This window comes from Oncorhynchus mykiss, chromosome 25, assembly GCF_057628025.1.
Source record: "Oncorhynchus mykiss isolate SJ-2025 chromosome 25, ASM5762802v1, whole genome shotgun sequence".
Taxonomy (NCBI): domain Eukaryota; kingdom Metazoa; phylum Chordata; class Actinopteri; order Salmoniformes; family Salmonidae; genus Oncorhynchus; species Oncorhynchus mykiss.
The window spans coordinates 48497513-48516926 of record NC_143046.1 but is presented as its reverse complement, the minus strand read 5'-3'; the positions used below and the strand labels follow the sequence as shown (position 1 = coordinate 48516926).

Below are 19414 nucleotides of genomic sequence, written 5' to 3'. Positions count from 1 at the left end.
CTTCACCATGCTCAAAGAGATATTCAATGTCTGCTTCTATTTTTACCCATCTATCAATAGGTGCCCTTCTTTGCAAGGCATTGGAAAACCTCCCTGGTCTTCGCGGTTGATTCTGTGTTTGAAATTTTCCTGCTCGACTGAGGGACCTTTGTATGTTGTATGTGTTGGGTACAGTGTGGGGTACAGAGATGAGGTAGTTATTAAAAAATAGTTGCTAAGCTCATTTTCACTCCTGAACTTATTTGGGCTTGCCATAAAAAGGGGTTGAATACTTATTGACTCAATTTGTAAAAATTTCAACAGCAAAAAAAATATTTGTAAAAATTTCAAAAAAGAATAATTCCACTTTGACATTATGCGGTATTGTGTGTAGGTCAGTGACAAAAAAAATCTTTATTTAATCCATTTTAAATTCAGGCTGTAACACAACAACATTTGGAAAAAGTCAAGGAGTGTGAATACTTTCTGAAGGCACTGTGTATAGTATAAGCTACAAAATAAACTTTCCAGTGACACTGATTCACCCAATGATGAAGATGAAGCACAACCAACCATAGACATATAATCCATAGATGGGATGTTCCCATTCAAGTCAGGACTGGCAGCCATTGCTAGTGTACCCATGAGTTTAACGGTCAAAGTGCCAGGGTTAGAAGTTCCAAAATCCTTCCTTGGATTATATCTATGGACACAATGCAACAAGCTGCTCTATATTAGGCGCACGTGTTGCCCAAATTGCGGCCTTCCCGACTGTAAGTGCTTGTGATAAAACTTAATCCACAGCCATTTATTTTAGAGGCTATTGATCCTCTGGAGCAAAATTATGTCTGTTCAGAGAGCACCCCTACTTCCCGCAGCTATCTCCAAGAGGCTGGACAAGTCAAGACACAGGGCTCTCTCTCCCACCACAGCAAGGCTCATGGCACGCCTACGGCCTTTGATGGCGCCTCTGGAGGCTCGTAGGGTGAAGTCTGCAATGACACAGATCTCCAACCATAGGCCCTGGTTGGCTATACCGTTTGCTAGGAGTTGTTGCATCTCCATAAGCAAATCGTCTTGGTATGCCATCAGCTTTTAATTTTGAATGCCCGTACTGAACGTGCGGCAGACACATATGCCTTTTGGAAGATGGAGGCGGAAAAGCGCTCCGCATTTCCATGGAGGGAGATGCCGGTCTGTGACATGGCATAAGGATTGAGGTGGCTGGCCAGCAACGACTCAACCTTCGGGGGCCAACTCCATATTCTGAATACCCATATTATTAAAGTACTTGGTCTGTGGTTAGGGTCTTGTCCCAGTTAAGTTGGGTTTCCGCCACACAAGATGGGACCACCGGGAGGAGTTGTTTACCTGGAGTGGTGCGAGAGGGGAGCCTCCTCTCGTCGAGTAAGTCCATTTCAGCACTTCTACCCCCTACGGGTTTGGGCCAGTCGATATTTAGTCTGGATGCTGCCCGTTTCAGACATCGATAAGCCGGTATCTGTAGTTGGGTATTGAAGCTCCGCTGAGGGTAGAAGAAGGCCTTTCGGCTTCCTCTTCCTCCTTTGGGATGAGGTGAGTCATGTCCTCGCTATCGTCAATGACGAGGTCACCTTCCCCTTCATTGAAACGCTTGCAGTGCATGCAGTACTTGGGATTAGCGAGCACTGCTGCAGCGTGCTCTCACCCCAGGAAGACAATACATGAGTCGTATGGGTCTTTGGCTGATAGTGTCATCCAACACAAACGCGGGTGTGCCGGTAGTCAGGCAGGGGCATGAATCCTGCTTGGTTCCCTCCATTCCATAGCAGGGGCAGCAGGTTCCATGGCTCCGAGAAAAAGTTTTCCTTGAGCAAAATACAAGCTAAGTAGCGTCAGCCTAGCTAGTTAGTACAATGCTAGCCGGAGAAAGCGCATGCTTACTTTGTCTGTCTGTTTGAGCAAAACTAGTCCTTTGTGGGGTTAGCTAGCATTCCAGCTAGCCAAGTTAGCTGTAGTCTCACAGTGTGGGCTACCCAAGTCTCGATAGCTAGCCTGTGACGCTAGCTACCAGCTGAGAATGAGGAGTCAAAAATGTATTATAGCGGAATCAAAACTACTTTCGGTCAGTACTCAACATTATCGACAGGATCTGGGGTCCTACGTTTGGCAGCGTGAACCTCGCGGTTCACCAGAGAACAGTTCAGTAGGAAGACAGAAAATCTAGTCATGCTTAGGAGAGCTTCAGGAGTTAGAGTGAAGGAAGAGAGGCGAGAATGATCAGAGGCAGCACAAGGGGCGTCTTATGAAGAGGAGAGGGCCTCACCTCATTCGCCAATCGACCTGTCTGTCTCCAACAGACGCTGCGATTTGTAGCCTACTTCCGTTAGAGAATCCACCTGAGCGAATCTCAATCAAGTGAAATATCGAGAAGATATATTTGAAATAGAACTACATGTGACATATTTTGACATCTCAAACTACAGATGAATTGTTGATATGTGACCCAATAACTTCTACAAAATGTTCCCATAAGATCTCAAAAGTACTTTGGGGCAAATTCTGATCCAATCCCTCTCTCAGTGATGTGATGCATAGCGTAACTAACTCACCTGACCAAGTCAGTCATACAGGAACCCACCACCACCACATCGAAAGCCTCCTCCGTCATGGTCTATTGGAGAGAGACACACAGGAGGCAATGGATACTTTAGAGATGTATTTATTGTTAGCTTAGCTTTAAGTACAAACTAAATTATTACATTTGTCATAGCTTCCCCTTTGACCCAGCAACACACTTTTCAGCAAAGGTTACTTAGGCACGTCATTAAGAGTCTGGTCAGACATTTTTATAATTGGAACCAACATGAGTATAGAAAAAGATTTATTGTAATGTGATTTAGGGGTTTAAAAACATTTTACAGAATTAGCTGGTTCTTCACACATTTTTAGAACTATGCCTAGGCTAATCGTAGAGTATACTCACTGCTAGGGGCATTTCAAGCAACAATAACATATCATACTGAAACTGCACTCAAAAGAAACTCAGTCTTTGCCATATTACCATGAACTGACTGGAACAAGGTAAAAATAGAGCATTCACAGCTCTCTCAGAGTTGGACAGGTGCCAATCTAAACCCAGCGATTATTTCAATGCTACACCACGTGACTGAACACAGCCCAGAAAAATCTTTAATTAATTAAATCCTTGGCATGTATTGGAGTTCATGCTTGTCTGTTAATCTTTTCAAATCTCCTCAGCAGTAAAAAGGCTCAGAAAGCCTGGCCGCTGGCTCTAGGACAGCTAGGCTAAATTCTCCCACATTTCTGAGCATATTGTCTTCCTCAGCCATGGCTGTTAGATGTGCTACCCCTATTGCAGCAGATACAATTTTAGCAAGCATGTCCGACCACTCAAAACAGGGGCCCCCCTCTCAGATTCTGGTTTACTTGCATAATGAGTTAAGTCAACTTTTCAGTTAGCCTACTACAACCTGGTCTTTCTTGACAAAACAAAGGGAGCAAAATGATTTTTCATTGGGTTAAACTGACACAAAAGGTGATATATTCATGGAGATTTGCCTAGGCCTAGTTGTGTCGTAAGGATGGACATGGAAAGTTGTATGAATTGAAAAAGTGTCAATAAAATAAACTATAAAATGATGCAATGGGGGTAATTTAGGCCTACTTTATATTACAAAAATGTAGACATTTTCAAATACTTTGTATCTATTTTTAGAAAAAGCTGAGGGGATGATAGAAGCCGGAATGTTAGCCTACACTGAACAAAAATATAAAAGCAACATGCAACAATTTTTTTGTTACTGAGTTACAGTTCATAAACTCAGCAAAAAAAGAATAGTCCTTTTTTTCAGGACCCTGTCTTTCAAAAATAATTCAAAAGTAATCCAAATCCAAATCACTTCACAGATCTTCATTGTAAAGGGTTTAAAACTGTTTCCATTGCTTGTTCAATGAACCATAAACAATTAATGAACATGTGGAGTAGAGGTCAACCGATTATGATTTTTCAACGCAGATACCGATACCGATTATTGGAGGACCAAAAAAGGCCGATACAGATTAATCGGCCAATTTTTATTTCTTTATTTGTAATAATGACAATTACAACATTACTGAATGAACACTTATTTTAACTTAATATAATACATCAATAAAAATCAATTTAGCCTCAAATAAATAATGAAACATGTTCAATTTGGTTTAAATAATGCAAAAACAAAGTGTTGGAGAAGTAAAAGTGCAATTTGTGCCATGTAAAAAAACGAACGTTTGAGTTCCTTGCTCAGAACATGAGAACATATGAAAGTTGGTGGTTCCTTTTAACATGAGACTTCAATTATTCCAAGGTAAGAGGTTTTAGGTTGTAGTTAATATAGTATTTATAGAACTATTTCTCTCTATACTATTTGTATTTCATATACCTTTGACTATTGGATGTTCTTATAGGCACTATAGTATTGTCAGTGTAACAGTATAGCTTCCGTCCCTCTCCTCGCCCATACCTGGGCTCGAACCAGGAACACATCGACAACAGCCACACTCGAAGCAGCGTTACCCATCGCTCCACAAAAGCCGCGGGGCAAAAGCCAAGGGGAATAACTACTCCAAGTCTCAGAGCGAGTGACGTTTGAAACGCTATTAGCGCACACAAAGCTAACTAGCTAGCCATTTCACATTGGTTACACCAGCCATTAGGCTGATAGGCTTGAAGTCATAAACAGCGCTGTGCTTGCAAAGAGCTGCTGGCAAAATGCACAAAAGAGCTGTTTGAATGAATGCTTACGAGCCTGCTGCTGCCTACCATCGCTCAGTCAGACTGCTCTATCAAATCATAGACTTAATAATAACATAATAACACACAGAAATACAGTATGAGCCTTTGGTCATTAATATGGTAGAATCCGGAAACTATCATTTCGAAAACAAAACGATGACTATTTCAGTGAAATACGGAACCGTTCGGTATTTTATCTAACGGGTGGCATCCCTAAGTCTAAATACTCTTGTTACATTGCACAACCTTCAATGTTATGTCATAATTACGTACAATTCTGCCAAATTAGTTCGCAATGAGCCAGGCTGCCCAAACTGTTGCATATACCCTGACTCTGCGTGCAATGAACGCAAGAGAAATGACACAATTTCACCTGGTTAATATTGCCTGCTAACCTGGATTTCTATTAGCTAAATATGCAGGTTTAAAAATATATACTTCTGTGTGTTGATTTTAAGAAAGGCATCGGTGTTTATGGTTAGGTACAGTCGTCCAACATTTGTGCTTTTTTCGCAAATGCGCTCATCAATCGATTGATTATATGCAACGCAGGACACGCTAGATAAACTAGTAATATCATCAACCATGTGTAGTTATAACTAGTGATTATGATTGATTGATTTGTTTTTATAAGAAACATTTAATGCTAGCTAGCAACTTACCTTGGCTTCTACTGCATTCGTGTAACAGGCAGGCTCCTCGTGGGGTGCAATGAGAGGCAGGCGGTTAGCGCGTTGGACTAGTTAACTGTAAGGTTGCAAGATTGGATCCCCCGAGCTGACAAGGTCATTCTGCCCCTGAACAAGGCAGTTAACCCACCGTTCCTAGGCCGTCATTGAAAATAAGAATGTGTTCTTAACTGACTTGCCTAGTTAAATAAAGGTATAACATTATTATGTATTTTTTTTACAGATTTTTTACAAAAAATAATAATAATTTAAAAAAAAATTGGGGCCCAAAAATACCTATTTCTGATTGTTATGAAAACTTGAAATCGGCCCTAATTAATCGGCCATCCCGATTAATTGGTCGACCTCTAATGTGGTGTGGTCGTTAAGACACTAACAGCTTACAGACGGTAGGCAATTAAAGTCATAGTTTGCTGAAAATGAGAAGACGTTTATTTTTTTGCTGAGTTTATAAGGAAATAAGTCAATTAAAATAAAATCATTAAGCCCTAATCTATGGATTTCACATGACTGGGAGTACACAGACACCTTTAAAAAAAAAGTAGGGGCGTGGATAGGGCAGTGGAGGTCACAAAATTCTGTCAGCTGGTAACTGCCGGTCTCACGGTAATTGACCGTTAATTAACATAAACACATTTAGCATCTACTGACTTCCAAAAATAGCCTACAAGCTACTGATGCAGACCTTTTGGTACATCTACATTTTAAAACGTCTAATAAATCCATGTAATATAGTCTACACATTCATAATAAATCCATTATTTATTTTAGACAAGTCTAAAGAAACATGATATGAAGAAAATGTAGTCTAATTCAGAAGAACAGAATAGGATACTAGTCCTTATGTTAGGTCCTCATCTGGCTATGGGCTACACGAGTTAATTTAGCAGACAAGATCTTCTTAGAATTCCATGGCATTATTTTATAGCATGAAGAATACAATTGAACAAAGCTGATTAAATTGAAAGGATATTTTCTCCAAACGATTTGAGGCAGTGCGGACATGAAGCTATTCTGTGTTCAGCGTTTAACTAATAAATAGGTACTCCTACAGTATTTGCTTAATTTAGAGTTATTAATGTAACTTTAGTTGTTCTACAAAACGATGGGCTATATGTTTAGATGTTTAATACGTTGTAAGGCTGCATGATGCTTTGTAAAAAGTTGCATGAAAGGCATGAGCTCTGCTTTGTTGTTTTTTTTGCGCAGGCCATACACACTTCATCAGTCTCTCATTCACAATTTGACAAGCAATTGATAATGTCTTGAATTTCCCGGCGGCATCAGCTTTGTGTTGCCGTAATACCCCCTAAACAAATCCATGCCTTTTGCGGCCAGTGGCTGTTGTGCCCTTGGGCTGCATATAATCATGATAATTCCCTTCTCCCTGAATGCTCCTAGGCACCTCTCACTCACATGGCTTTCCTTCACATGATCAGGTCTTTCTCACAGGCTGCAAGTGAAGAAAGACACATCCAGGACGTAACCACGCGCGACCTTATCCAATTCCAAGGCGCACATTGAAGATATTGTCCACATTTACTTTTCGTCAGCCAACAAGATGAGTAGGCCTAACGAACAGCAAAAGCACTAGTCTATGTCAATCTACTATCCCCCATAGTACAAAAGTTGACCTATTCTATTCTGTGTGAGAAATAAATATTCCAAATGTGGTCTGGGACAGTTGTTTCTCAAACTAGACACTCTAATGTACTTGTCCTCTTCCTCAGTTGTGCACCGGGGCATCCCACTCCTCTTTCTATTCTGGTTTGAGCCAGTTTGTGCTGTTCTGTGAAGGGAGTAGTACACAGCGTTGTACGAGATCTTCAGTTTCTTGGCAATTTCTCGCATGGAATAGCCTTAATTTCGCAGAACAATAACAGGCTGACAAGTTTTTAGAAGAAAGTTATTTGTTTCTGGCCATTGTGAGCCTGTAATTGAACTCACAAATGCTGATGCTCCAGATACTAAACTGTTCTAAAAAGGCCAGTTGTATTGCTTCTTTAATCAGAACAACAGTTTTCAGCTGTGCTAACATAATTGCAAAAGGGTTTTCTAAGAATGAATTAGCCTTTTAAAATGATAAACTTGGATTAGCTAACATAACGTGCCATTGGAACACAGGAGTGATGGTTGCTGATAATGGGCCTATGTAGATATTCAATACATTTTTATTTTTAATTTTTAAATCAGCCGTTTCCAGCTACAATAGTCATTTACAACATTAACAATGTCTACACTGTATTTCTGATAAATGTGATGTCATTTTAATGGACAATGTTTTTTTGCTTTTCTTTCAAAAACAAGGACATTTCTAAGTAATCCCAAACTTTTGAACAGAATTGTCTATTAAAATAATATCACATTTCCAAAAGTATTCAGACCCTTTACTCAGTACTTTCTTGAAGCATCTTTGGCAGCGACTTCAGCCTTGAGTCTTCTTGGTTATGACGCCACAAACTTGCACACCTGTTTTTGCGGAGTTATTCCCAATCTTCTCTGCAGATCTTCTCAATCTCTGTCAGGTTGGATGCAGAGTGTCGCTGCAGAGCTATTTTCAGGTCTCTCCAGAGATGTTTGATCAGGTTCAAGTCCGGGCTCTGGCTGGGCCACTCAAGGACATTCAGAGACTTGTCCCGAAGCCACTCCTGCGTTGTCTTGGCTGTGTGATAAGGGTCATTGTCCTGTTGGAAAGTGAACCTTCGCCCCAGTCTGAGGTCCTGGGCACTCTGAACCTGAGCAGGTTTTTATCAGGATCTCTCTGTACTTTGCTACGTTCATCTTTTCCTTGATCCTGACTAATCTCCCAGTCCCTGCCTCTGAAAAACATCCCCACAGCATGATGCTGCCATCACCATGATTCACCGTAGGGATGGTGCCAGGTTTTCTCCAGAAGTGACACTTGGCATTCTGGCCAAAATATGTTCAATCTTGGTTTCATCAGACCAGAGAATCTTGTTTCTCATGGTCTGAGAGTCTTCAGGTGCCTTTTGGCAAACTCCAAGCGGGCTGTCATGTGCCTTTTACTAAGGAGTGGCTTCCATCTGGCCACTTTACTATAAAGGCCTGATTGGTGGAGTGCTGTAGAGATGGTTGTCCTTCTGGAAGGTTCTCCCATCTCCACAGAGGAACTCTGGAGCTCTGTCAGAGTGACCATTAGGTTCTTGGTTACCTCCCTAACCAAGGCACTTCGCCCCCGATTGCGCAGTTTGGTCGGGTGGCTAGCTCTAGGAAGAGTCTTGGTTGTTCAAAACTGCTTCCATTTAAGCCTGATGGAGGCCACTGTGTTCTTGGGGACCTTCAATGCTGCAGCAATTATTGTCATCTAACAGACCATTCTTGGTTTAATCTTGTCTTTGCATATACTAAATAATATATGGATGAAATTGGTTTTGATTTAGAATGGACCATTATCATGTCTCGAAATGGGCAGGTTTAAATAGTGAATGGAGGACACTTTTCCAGTGGACCAGTCCCTCCTGCAGCAAAGCACCCCCACGACATGATGCTGCCACCCCTGTGCTTCACGGTTGGGACGGTGTTCTTCTGCTTGCAAGCCTCCACCTTTTTCCTCCAAACATAAATGGTCATTATGGCCAAACAGTTCTATTTTTGTTTCATCAGACCAGAGGACATTCTCCAAAAAGTACGATATTTTTCTCCATGTGCAGTTGCAAACCGTAGTCTGTCTTTTTTATGGAGATTTTGGAGCAGTGGCTTTTCCTTGCTGAGCGGCCTTTCAGGTTGTCGATATAGGACTCGTTTTACTGTGGCTATAGATACTTTTGTACCGGTTTCCTCCAGCATCTTCACAAGGTTCTTTGCTGTTGTTCTGGGATTGATTTGCACTTTTCACACCAAAGTACATTCATCTCTAGGAGACAGAACGTGTTTCCTTCCTGAGCGGTATGGCGGCTGCGTGGTTCCATGGCGTTTATACGTGCATACTATTGTTTGTACAGATGAACGTGGTATCGTCAGGCGCTTGTGGAGGTCTAGTTTATTTTCTGAGGTCTTGGCTGATTTCTTTTGATTTTCCCATAATGTCAAGCAAAGAGGCACTGAGTTTGAAGGTAGGCCTTGAAATACATCCACAGGTACACCTCCAATTGACTCAAATGATGTCAATTAGCCTATCAGAAGCTTCTAAAGCCATGACATCATTTTCAGGAATTTTCCAAGCTGTTTAAAGGCACAGTCAACTTAGTGTATGTAATCTTCTGACCCACTGGAATTGTGATACAGTGAATTATGAGTGAAATAATCTGTCTGTAAACAATTGTTGGAAAAATGACTTGTGTCATGCACAAAGTAGATGTCCTAACTGACTTGGTGGCAAAACTATAGTTTGTTAACAAGTAATTTGTGGAGTGTTTGAAAAACAAGTTTTAATGACTCCAACCTAAGTGTATGTAAACTTTCAACTTCAACTGTAGTAGGCCTAGCCTATAGAAAGCGGTTGGGTTACTCTTTCTAATAGAGGCCACCACTCTGTTCAGCTCTAATGAAGTGTTTGATTAGATTTTTGGTTACATTTGCATTGACATCAGAGTGATTAGAGGGACAACAGAGTGGTGAGTAATTTGTGGAGTGTTTGAAAAACTAGTTTTAATGACTCCAACCTAAGTGTATGTAAACTTTCAACTTCAACTGTAGTAGGCCTAGCCTATAGAAAGCGGTTGGGTTACTCTTTCTAATAGAGGCCACCACTCTGTTCAGCTCTAATGAAGTGTTTGATTAGATTTTTGGTTACATTTGCATTGACATCAGAGTGATTAGAGGGACAACAGAGTGGTGAGTACCAGGCAGTTAGCAAGTTGGGTAATCTACTAATGACCATCAGCCCTAGGCGTGGTTCAGAAAACCAGTCAGTATCTGGAGTGACCACTATTTGCCTCATGCAGCGCAAAATATCTCCTTCGCATTGAGTTGATCAGGCTATTGACTGTGGCCTGTGGAATGTTGTCCTACTCCTCTTCAATGGCTGTGCGAAGTTTATGGATATTGGCGGGAACTGGAACAATCTGTCGTGCATGTCGATCCAGAGTATCCCAAACATGCTCAATGGGTGACGTGTGGTGAGTATGCAGGCCATGGATGAACTGCAACACTTTCTGTTTCCAGGAATTGCGTACAGATCCTTGTGACATGGGGTTGTGCATTATCATTCTGAAACATGAGGTGATGGCGGCGGATGAATGTCACGACAATGGGCCTCAGAATCTCGTCACGGTACCTCTGTGCATTCAAACTGCCATCGATAAAATGCAATTGGGTTCATTGTCTGTAGTTTGTGCCTGACCATACCATAACCCCACCACCACCATGGGGCACGCTGTACATAACGTTGACATCAGCAAACCGTTTTCCCACACGACGCCATACAGGCTGTCTCCCAGCTGCCCAGTACAGTTGAAACCGGGATTAATCCATGAAGCCCACACTTCTCCAGCATAACAGTGGCCATCGAAAGTGGTTGAGAATGGTAGAGAAATTAACATTCTGTTAATTAACATTCTCTGGCAACAGCTCTGGTGGACATTCCTGCAGTCAGCATGCCAATTTGCACGCTCCCTCAACGCTTGAGACATATGTGGCATTGTGTTGTGTGACAAAATTTAGAGTGGTATTTTATTGTCCCCAGCTGTTTAATCAGCTTCTTGATATGACACACCTTGCAGGTGGATGGATTATCTTTGCAAAGGAGAAATGCTGACTAACAGGGATGTAAACAAATGTATGCACAACATTTTAGAGAAATAAGCTTTTTGTGTGTATGGTACATTTCTGGGATTTTTTATTTCAGCTCATCAAACATGGGACCACCACTTTACATGTTGCATTTATTTTTTTGTTTAGTATGGTTTGGGACCCACTACACTCCATCAGGTTATGGCAACTTCTCATTGAGAGGGGATCAATGCAATGATGGCAATTAATGATTAAAGCCACACTGACACAGTTTGACCCAATGTGAATATAGGATTTTTTGTTGATGTGATTCCTAACGTCATCTGTCCTTGTCTTGTGCCTCCTTACCAAACTGCATCCAATTAATTGTTTTGAGGAGAGAGTATGCAAGAAATCAAGTTTCCCCCTAGGATTCAAGCCTTTCACACACTGTCTGGGCATGATGGTAATTAATCAGTGTTTCTCAAAACATTCCTCATTTTTCTAGACATAGCACGAGTAGCAAATCGGTGTCCTGGTGTTCCAGTCCATTGACATTTTAGTTTTACCTCCATTGTGCAGTCAGGCCAATAGAGGCTTGCTAGTCAATAGCTGGTTAGGAACTTTGGACCAGCCATGAAATAGGCCATACACAGCATTCACTGTTGAAGATTAACTTTAGTTTATATGGTCCAAGTGTTTGTTATTGCCTATTATACAGCAGGAGGGTCTAATCCTGAATGCTGATTGGGTAAAACTGCCTTCCTGTCGGTGTCTATAGCACAATTTACCACCAGCTAACTCTAATGACATTAAAATGCCTATTTACACCGTTCCATCTGACTGTGTAATCCACTGTCTCATCAACCCAGCCAGGCACTTTGTAAACTTCATCTCCACAATAAAAAGCATTTAGACATCATCTCACATTTCCTTTAGACGAACATTTTGTTTTCAACAGAGGAGATTTGTATAAACCTTGCTATCTTATCTGTATCTTCAACATTAGCAACATTGTTTCAATATTCAAATTCGATCTCCTGCTGTCCCATAGTAATGAATGTGTTGGGAGTCAGGACGAGAGAGCGTTTCTCAGCCAGTCGAAATCATGAATCAGCTGGTATCATTTTTATGGATATATACAAAGAAATGTCAATTGACAAAAGGTCAAATGAAATGAAGTGCAGCTAGTTTGCAGTCTTTCCAGCTTCACTTTGAAGTGATTGTGTTAGCTGTGTTGTTGGCTAGCTTCTCTGGACGTGTCCTGACGAGTGAGCACATTGTTATGGATGTATCCAAATAAATGTCACTAGAAAACAGCCTGAACAAATGCAAATGCATCTACTTTGCTGTTATTCTGCCTGCACTTTTTGATGTGAATAAGTTAGATGTAGTTGATGAGCTAACAGTACGGCAATGGAACATTTAGAACGAACGACTGGGTTGCGTCCATAGATACAGAACTAAAAGACTGAACGACTGGGTTGCGTCTCTAGCAACCGAACCGATAAAACGAGCAACTTGGGTGGCAACCCGAGATTTGTTTTGGGACTATAAAATCAAATCAAATTGTATTTGTCACATGCGCTGAATACAACAGGTGCTTACTTTCAAGCCCTTAACCAACAATGCAGTTTTAATTTTAAAAAAGAAAAATAGAAATAACAAATAATTAAGGAGCAATAATAAAATACTGGTAGCGAGGCTATATATGGGGTCCTGGTACAGAGTCAATGTGTGGGGGCACGTTGTGGAAGGATGAAATAGTATGAATAAATTCTTCAAAATAACCTTTTTAATGAAAATGCGTAAATCCATATTTGAATATGTTGGCAACCTGTTGTATAAAAGTGATAAATGCCCTCAAAGCCGGTGTTTGGAGGAAATATTGGCACGGTTTGCCCCTCGACTTCGTCTAAGGTGTAACAACACCTGTGCCAAATTATCCTCCCAACACTGGCTTCTTGGGCATTATGAATACTATTATTAGTATTATTAAAAATACTTTAAAGTACTACTTAAGTAGTTTTTTGGGGTATCTGTACTTTACTTTATTATTTAATTTTTGCTAACTTTCACTTCACTTACATTCCTAGGGGAAATAATGTCATTTTTACACCATACATTTCCCCTGACACCCAAAAGTACTTGTTACATTTTGACAAGAAAACATTGGTCCAATTCATCCCTGGTCTTCCCTGCTCTGTTTGTAAATGATGTCTGAGTGTTGGAGTGTGCCACTGGCTTTCCATAAATAAATAAAACATTTGTTTGCTTAATATAAGGAATTTGAAATTATTTATACTTTTACTTTTGATACTTAAGTAAATTTTTAGCAATTCCATTTACTTTTGATAATTAAGTATATTTTAAACAAAATAGTTTTTTACTTTTACTCAAGTAGTATTTTACTGGGTGACTTTTACTTGAGTAATTTTCTATTAAAAGGTATCTTTACTTTTTTTCATGTATGATAATTGAGTACTTTTTCCCATCACTGCCAAAAGCCGGCTAAACTCAACTCTACAATTTAAGATGGAGCTGGGCGAAAACTAGTGTGGGCTGACTGGAGTTCCAACGTCACAAAATGACGTTTTTATAAAAAACGACTTTCAGCACACAATTACACTGAACAATGTCATACGTAATTGGAGGGTGCTGAAATCAGTCGTTTTTTTAAATAAAAATTAACTTGGAGCTCCAGTAAGCACACACTAGTTGCTTGCCCAACTCCATCGTAAATCGCGGAGTTGAATTTAATCCGCAATGATTCCAACTGTCACAGATAGAACAATTAGACATATTTGGTACAGTGGCTGACATTAGCTTGCTTGACTAAAGTTTACTTTGCTAGCTAGCAAAAATCACTGCCATAAAGTTACTTGGATTTATGTCAAATAAGGTGGACATGTAAAATATAAACACATTACCTAATGTCCAATTCTGAGTTCGCTGTCTTGTTATGAAGTGGCCAAAGTGCATTGCTAGCACGGTCAAAATCTGCCACTGAGATAGTGCCTGGTTACACGTTGAAAAATGACAGCTCTGGAATTTCTACTAGCTAAGCTAGTTCTGACTCGTATAATGCATTTCAAATGAATTTGTTGACCAAATAAAAAAAGGCAATATCTATTCTATGGAGTCATTATTATAACACACCAAAAATATTTGTATCAAAAAAAATATTTAGCACAGGATGAAAGGAGCCTTTTGTAGACCGGCAAAAGCAACACCGGCTATGGACTTTGAGGTCCGAAAAGGACCCCAAAAACATCTACCGGAAGATTTGGGTTTATACTGTTGATCACAACACGAAGTCAAAATTGGCTGTTGTAAAAATTGATAAAAACAAAAAAATTAAGATTAGGGTTACGCATAAGTTTAGCAGTGTGGTTAATCACTTATTAATATTTATTGTTTTACTTTGGGACTGTGGTAACTAGTGACGACCGATTATTTGCTGTACAAATTTAAACGTTAACGGATTTCCAATAAAGTAAGCTATTTCCCAATTTTGAGCTGACTTTGACAGCAATTTATGTAACGTTAGCAAACTTTCTAGTTAATTATTGGGAAAACCTCCCACTACTGCTTATGGATACTTAGTTAGCTGCTAACCTTCGACAACAACACATCAAAATGAAAGTAAATGAACGTTAGTTAATACATTTAGCTATCTCTGCCATTAATTTGACTCGATTTTGCATGAATACATTTGCAGTAACTTAGCTAGCTATGTTTTGCTAGTGTTGGAAAGTAGTCTGTGTCAAAATGTCAGTTGCCTGTGATTGATTAATCTAACAAACTGACCATAGCTTGCAGAATACATGACACACTGTCATGAGAGCATTGTCTCAGTAATATGTATTTTATAGCTGTCAATGCATTGTGAGATTGAATTATGTGTTTACTGCGTTAATGATGGCAAGCTCCTTTGGTCTCTGTCTTGGGCTGTTTCCAGAGAACTTGAGTGTGGAAGATGAACAGCATGTCCCCTGAGGTTGCACTGAACCGCATCTCTCCTGAGCTGCGCCCCTTGTTGTGCAGTGTGGTGCGGAATGGTCGAGTGGGCCTTGACTCCACCAACTGCCTGCGTGTCACAGACCTCAAGACTGGGTGAGTTCCTCTGCTTAATGACAGTCTGTGACCATTTAATATTAAACTATGTGGAGCAGTTCAATAGTTTAAAGTGTTTTCTCTTCCTTATATCCTCTCTTTCATGTGCACTAATTTGAGAAAATATAATAGGTGAAAGCAATATGACGGATGTGTGAATTCACTTTTACCTGTCAAGTACTGATGAAGAAGAGTGGGGCTGGTGTCCCCAGTTAATTTTTATGTTAAAGGACTGAGGCGCTCAGGACGTTCTACTCCAAAATTAATGAAAATCTAATTATTCTGACACCATCTAAAATATAATTTCCACCTCCAGAAAGAGCCCAATATCATATTGGTAAAATTATTTTAACATATTGGACCATATTATCGTGTATGCTGTTAGCAATAACCATTATCACCTGTAGCCCAACTGATGCAACACAGTGGCTATAAAGAAATAGGCTGAAGCATGGGGTTGCTTATCTTTCAAATCCAATTTTATTGGTCAAATACACATATTTAGCAGATGTTATTGCGGGTGTAGGAACACAAGCGTTTCGCTGTCTCCAATCGTGCGGTAGTATCTAACAATTCACAACAATACACACAAATCTAAAAGTAAAATAATGGAATTAAGAAATATATTAATATTAAGACGAGAAATGTTGCTGGGGAATTGACTAAAATATAGTAGAATACAATATCAATATATATATATATATATATATATATATATATATATATATATATATATATATATATATATATACACACACATACAGTGGGGCAAAAAAGTATTTAGTCAGCCACCAATTGTGCAAGTTCTCCCACTTAAAAAGATGAGAGAGGCCTTTAATTTTCATCATAGGTACAGTACACTTCAACTATGACAGACAAAATGAGATTTTTTTTCTCCAGAAAATCACATTGTAGGATTTTTTATGAATTTATTTGCAAATTATGGTGGAAAATAAGTATTTGGTCAATAACAAAAGTTTATCTCAATACTTTGTTATATACCCTTTGTTGGCAATGACAGAGGTCAAACGTTTTCTGTAAGTCTTCACAAGGTTTTCACACACTGTTGCTGGTATTTTGGCCCATTCCTCCATGCAGATCTCCTCTAGACAGTGATGTTTTGGGGCTGTTGCTGGGCAACACGGACTTTCAACTCCCTCCAAAGATTTTCTATGGGGTTGAGATCTGGAGACTGGCTAGGCCACTCCAGGACCTTGAAATGCTTCTTACGAAGCCACTCCTTCGTTGCCCGGGCGGTGTGTTTGGGATCATTGTCATGCTGAAAGACCCAGCCACGTTTCATCTTCAATGCCCTTGTTGATGGAAGGAGGTTTTCACTCAAAATCTCACGATACATGGCCCCATTCATTCTTTCCTTTACACGGATCAGTCGTCCTGGTCCCTTTGCAGCTAAACAGCCCCAAAGCATGATGTTTCCACCCCCATGCTTCACAGTAGGTATGGTGTTCTTTGGATGCAACTCAGCCTTCTTTGTCCTCCAAACACGACGAGTTGAGTTTTTACCAAAAAGTTCTATTTTGGTTTCATCTGACCATATGACATTCTCCCAATCTTCTTATGGATCATCCAAATGCTCTCTAGCAAACTTCAGACGGGCCTGGACATGTACTGGCTTAAGCAGGGGGACACGTCTGGCACTGCAGGATTTGAGTCCCTGGCGGCGTAGTGTGTTACTGATGGTAGGCTTTGTTACTTTGGTCCCAGCTCTCTGCAGGTCATTCACTAGGTCCTCTGGATGATAGCGGGGTGAACAGGCTGTGGCTCAGGTGGTTGATGTTCTTGATGATCTTTTTGGCCTTCCTGTGATGTTGGTGTCCTAGAGGGCAGGTAGTGTGCCCCCGGTGATGTTTTGGACAGACCGCACCACCCTCTGGCGAGCCCTGCTCTTAGCCCTCCTGTGATGTGTAGACCTAGGAACTTGAAGCTTTGTGAATAGGGGCATACTCCCTCTACTGTCTCCTGAAGTCCACGATTAGCTCCTTCGTTTTGTTGAGGTAGAGGTTATTATAATGGCACCACTCTGCCAGAGCCCTCACCTCCTCCCTGTAGGCCGTCTCGTCATTGTTGGTAATCAGGTCTACTAATGTTGTGTCGTCTGCAAACTTGATAATTGTGTTGGAAGCGTGCGTGGCCACGCAGTCATGGGTGAACAGGGAGTACAGGAGGGGGCTGAACATGCACCCTTGTGGGACCCCTGTGTTGAGGATCAGCGTAGTGGAGGTGTTGTTTCCTACCTTCACCACCTGGGGGTGACCTGTCAGGAAGTCCAGGACCCAGTTGCACAGGGCGGGGTTCAGACCCATGGCCCTGAGCTTAATGATGAGCTTGGAGGCTACTATGGTGTTGAAGGCTGAGCTATTGTCAATTAACTGCATTTTTACATAGGTATTCCTCTTGTCCAGATAGGATAGGGCAGTGTTGAGTGCAATGGCGATTGTATGGTCTGGATCTATTGGGGTGGTATGCAAATTGCAGTGGGTCTAGGGTGTCAGGTAGAGGTGGAGGGGAGATGATCCTTAACTAGCCTCTCTAAGCACTTCATGGTGACAGAGGTGAGTGCTACGGGGCGACAGTCATTTAGTTCAGTTACCTTTGCTTTCTTGGGTACAGGAACAATGGTATACATCTTGAAGCAAGTGGGGACAGCAGACTGTGTAGGGAGAGATTGAATATGTCCGTAAACACTCCAGCCAGCTGCTCTGAGGACGCGGCTAGGGATGCCAACTGGGCCGGCAGCCTTGCGAGGGTTAACACGTTGACCATGGAGAAGGAGATCCCAAGGTCATTGGGAGCGGTCTGCGTCGGTGGCACTGTGTTATCCTCAAAGCGGGGAAAGAATGTGTTTAGTTTGTCCGGGAGCAAGACGTAGGTGTCCGTGATGTGGCTAGTTTTCCGTAGACCCTGCCATATACAGTGCATTCGGAAAGTATTCAGACACCTTTCCCTTTTCCACATTTTGTTACGTTACAGCCTAATTGTAAAATGGTTTAAATACATTTCCCTCATCAGTCTACACACTATACCCCATAATGACAAATCGAAAACAAGTTTTTAAAAAGTTTAACAAATGTATTAAAAATAAAACACAGAAATACCTTAATTACATAAGTATTCAGACCCTTTGCTATGAGACTCAAAATTGAGCTCAGGTGCATCCTGTTTCCATTGATCATCCTTGAGATGTTTCTATAACTTGATTGGAGTCTACATCGATTGGACATGATTTGGAAAGGCATACACCTGTGTATGTAAGGTCCCACACCAGGGAAGGAATGGCGCCGACTGGGAGGGCTGCCTCGCTTGTAGTCCTTAAAAAACTTTGCAATTGACAGTGCATGTCAGAGCAAAAACCAAGCCTTGAGGTCGAAGGAATTGTCCATAGAGCTCCGATACAGGATTGTGTCGAGGCACAGATCTGGGGAAGGGTACCAGAAAATGTCTGCAGCATTGACGGTCCCCGAGAACACAGTGGCCTCCATCATTCTTAAATGGAAGAAGTTTGGAACCACCAAGACTCTTCCTAGAGCTGGCCGCCCGGCCAAACTGAGCAATCGGGGGAGATGGGCCTTAGTCAGTTAGGTGACCAAGATCCTGATGGTCACTTTGACAGAGCTCCAGAGTTCCTCTATGGAGATGGTTGTCCTTCTGTAAGGTTCTCCCATCTCTGCAGTACTCCACCAGTAGCCACTCCTCAGTAAAAGGCACATGACAGCCCGCTTGGAGTTTTCCAAAAGGCACCTAAAGACTCTCAGACCATGAGAAACAAGATTCTCTGGTCTGATGAAACCAAGATTGAACTCTTTGACCTGAATTCCAAGCCTCACGCCTGGAGGAAACCTGGCATCATCCCTATGGTGAAGCATGGTTGTGGCAGCATCATGCTGTGGGGATGTTTTTCAGCTGCAGGGACTGTGAGACTAGTTTGGATCGAGGGAAAGATGAACGGAGCAAAGTACAGAGAGATCCTTAATGAAAACCTGCTCCAGAGTGCTCAGGACCTCAGACTGGGGGTGAAGGCTCATCTTCCAACAAGACAACGACCCTAAGCACACAGCCTAGACAATGCAGGAGAGGCTTCTGGACAAGTCTCTGAATGTCCTTGAGTGGCCCAGACAGAATCCAGACATGAACCCAATCGAACATCTCTGGAGAGACCGGAAAA

The 19414-nt window shown here is 41.3% G+C and overlaps 2 protein-coding genes across 10 annotated transcripts in view; one reads left to right on the top strand and one right to left on the bottom strand.

Annotated features, from left to right (window-relative positions):
- The window catches only part of rbks (ribokinase), a 73858-nt gene extending 59475 nt beyond the window's left edge, over nt 1–14383 (bottom strand). The window contains exons 1-3 of one of the 6 annotated variants that reach the window (XR_016491857.1): nt 14046–14106; nt 2571–2632; nt 2285–2357 (exon numbers count right to left, since the gene is read on the bottom strand). Coding sequence is in view for 4 of the 6 variants with exons in the window: in XM_021584325.3 (XP_021440000.2) it covers nt 2571–2629 (59 nt within the window). In the remaining 2 variants the exon portion in view is untranslated. Of the gene's footprint in view, nt 1–2284; nt 2358–2570; nt 2633–5418; nt 5581–14045 lie in introns of those variants that run through there. The other 5 variants (XM_021584327.3, XM_090220435.1, XR_016491856.1 and 2 more) reach the window with 5 other exon arrangements.
- The window catches only part of babam2 (BRISC and BRCA1 A complex member 2), a 198737-nt gene continuing 193640 nt past the window's right edge, over nt 14318–19414 (top strand). For 2 of the 4 annotated variants that reach the window (XR_016491854.1, XM_090220431.1), the window contains exons 1-2: nt 14354–14611; nt 15077–15231. Coding sequence is in view for 2 of the 4 variants with exons in the window: in XM_090220431.1 (XP_090076557.1) it covers nt 15095–15231 (137 nt within the window). In the remaining 2 variants the exon portion in view is untranslated. Of the gene's footprint in view, nt 14612–15076; nt 15232–19414 lie in introns of all 4 variants that reach the window. The other 2 variants (XM_021584324.3, XR_016491855.1) reach the window with 2 other exon arrangements.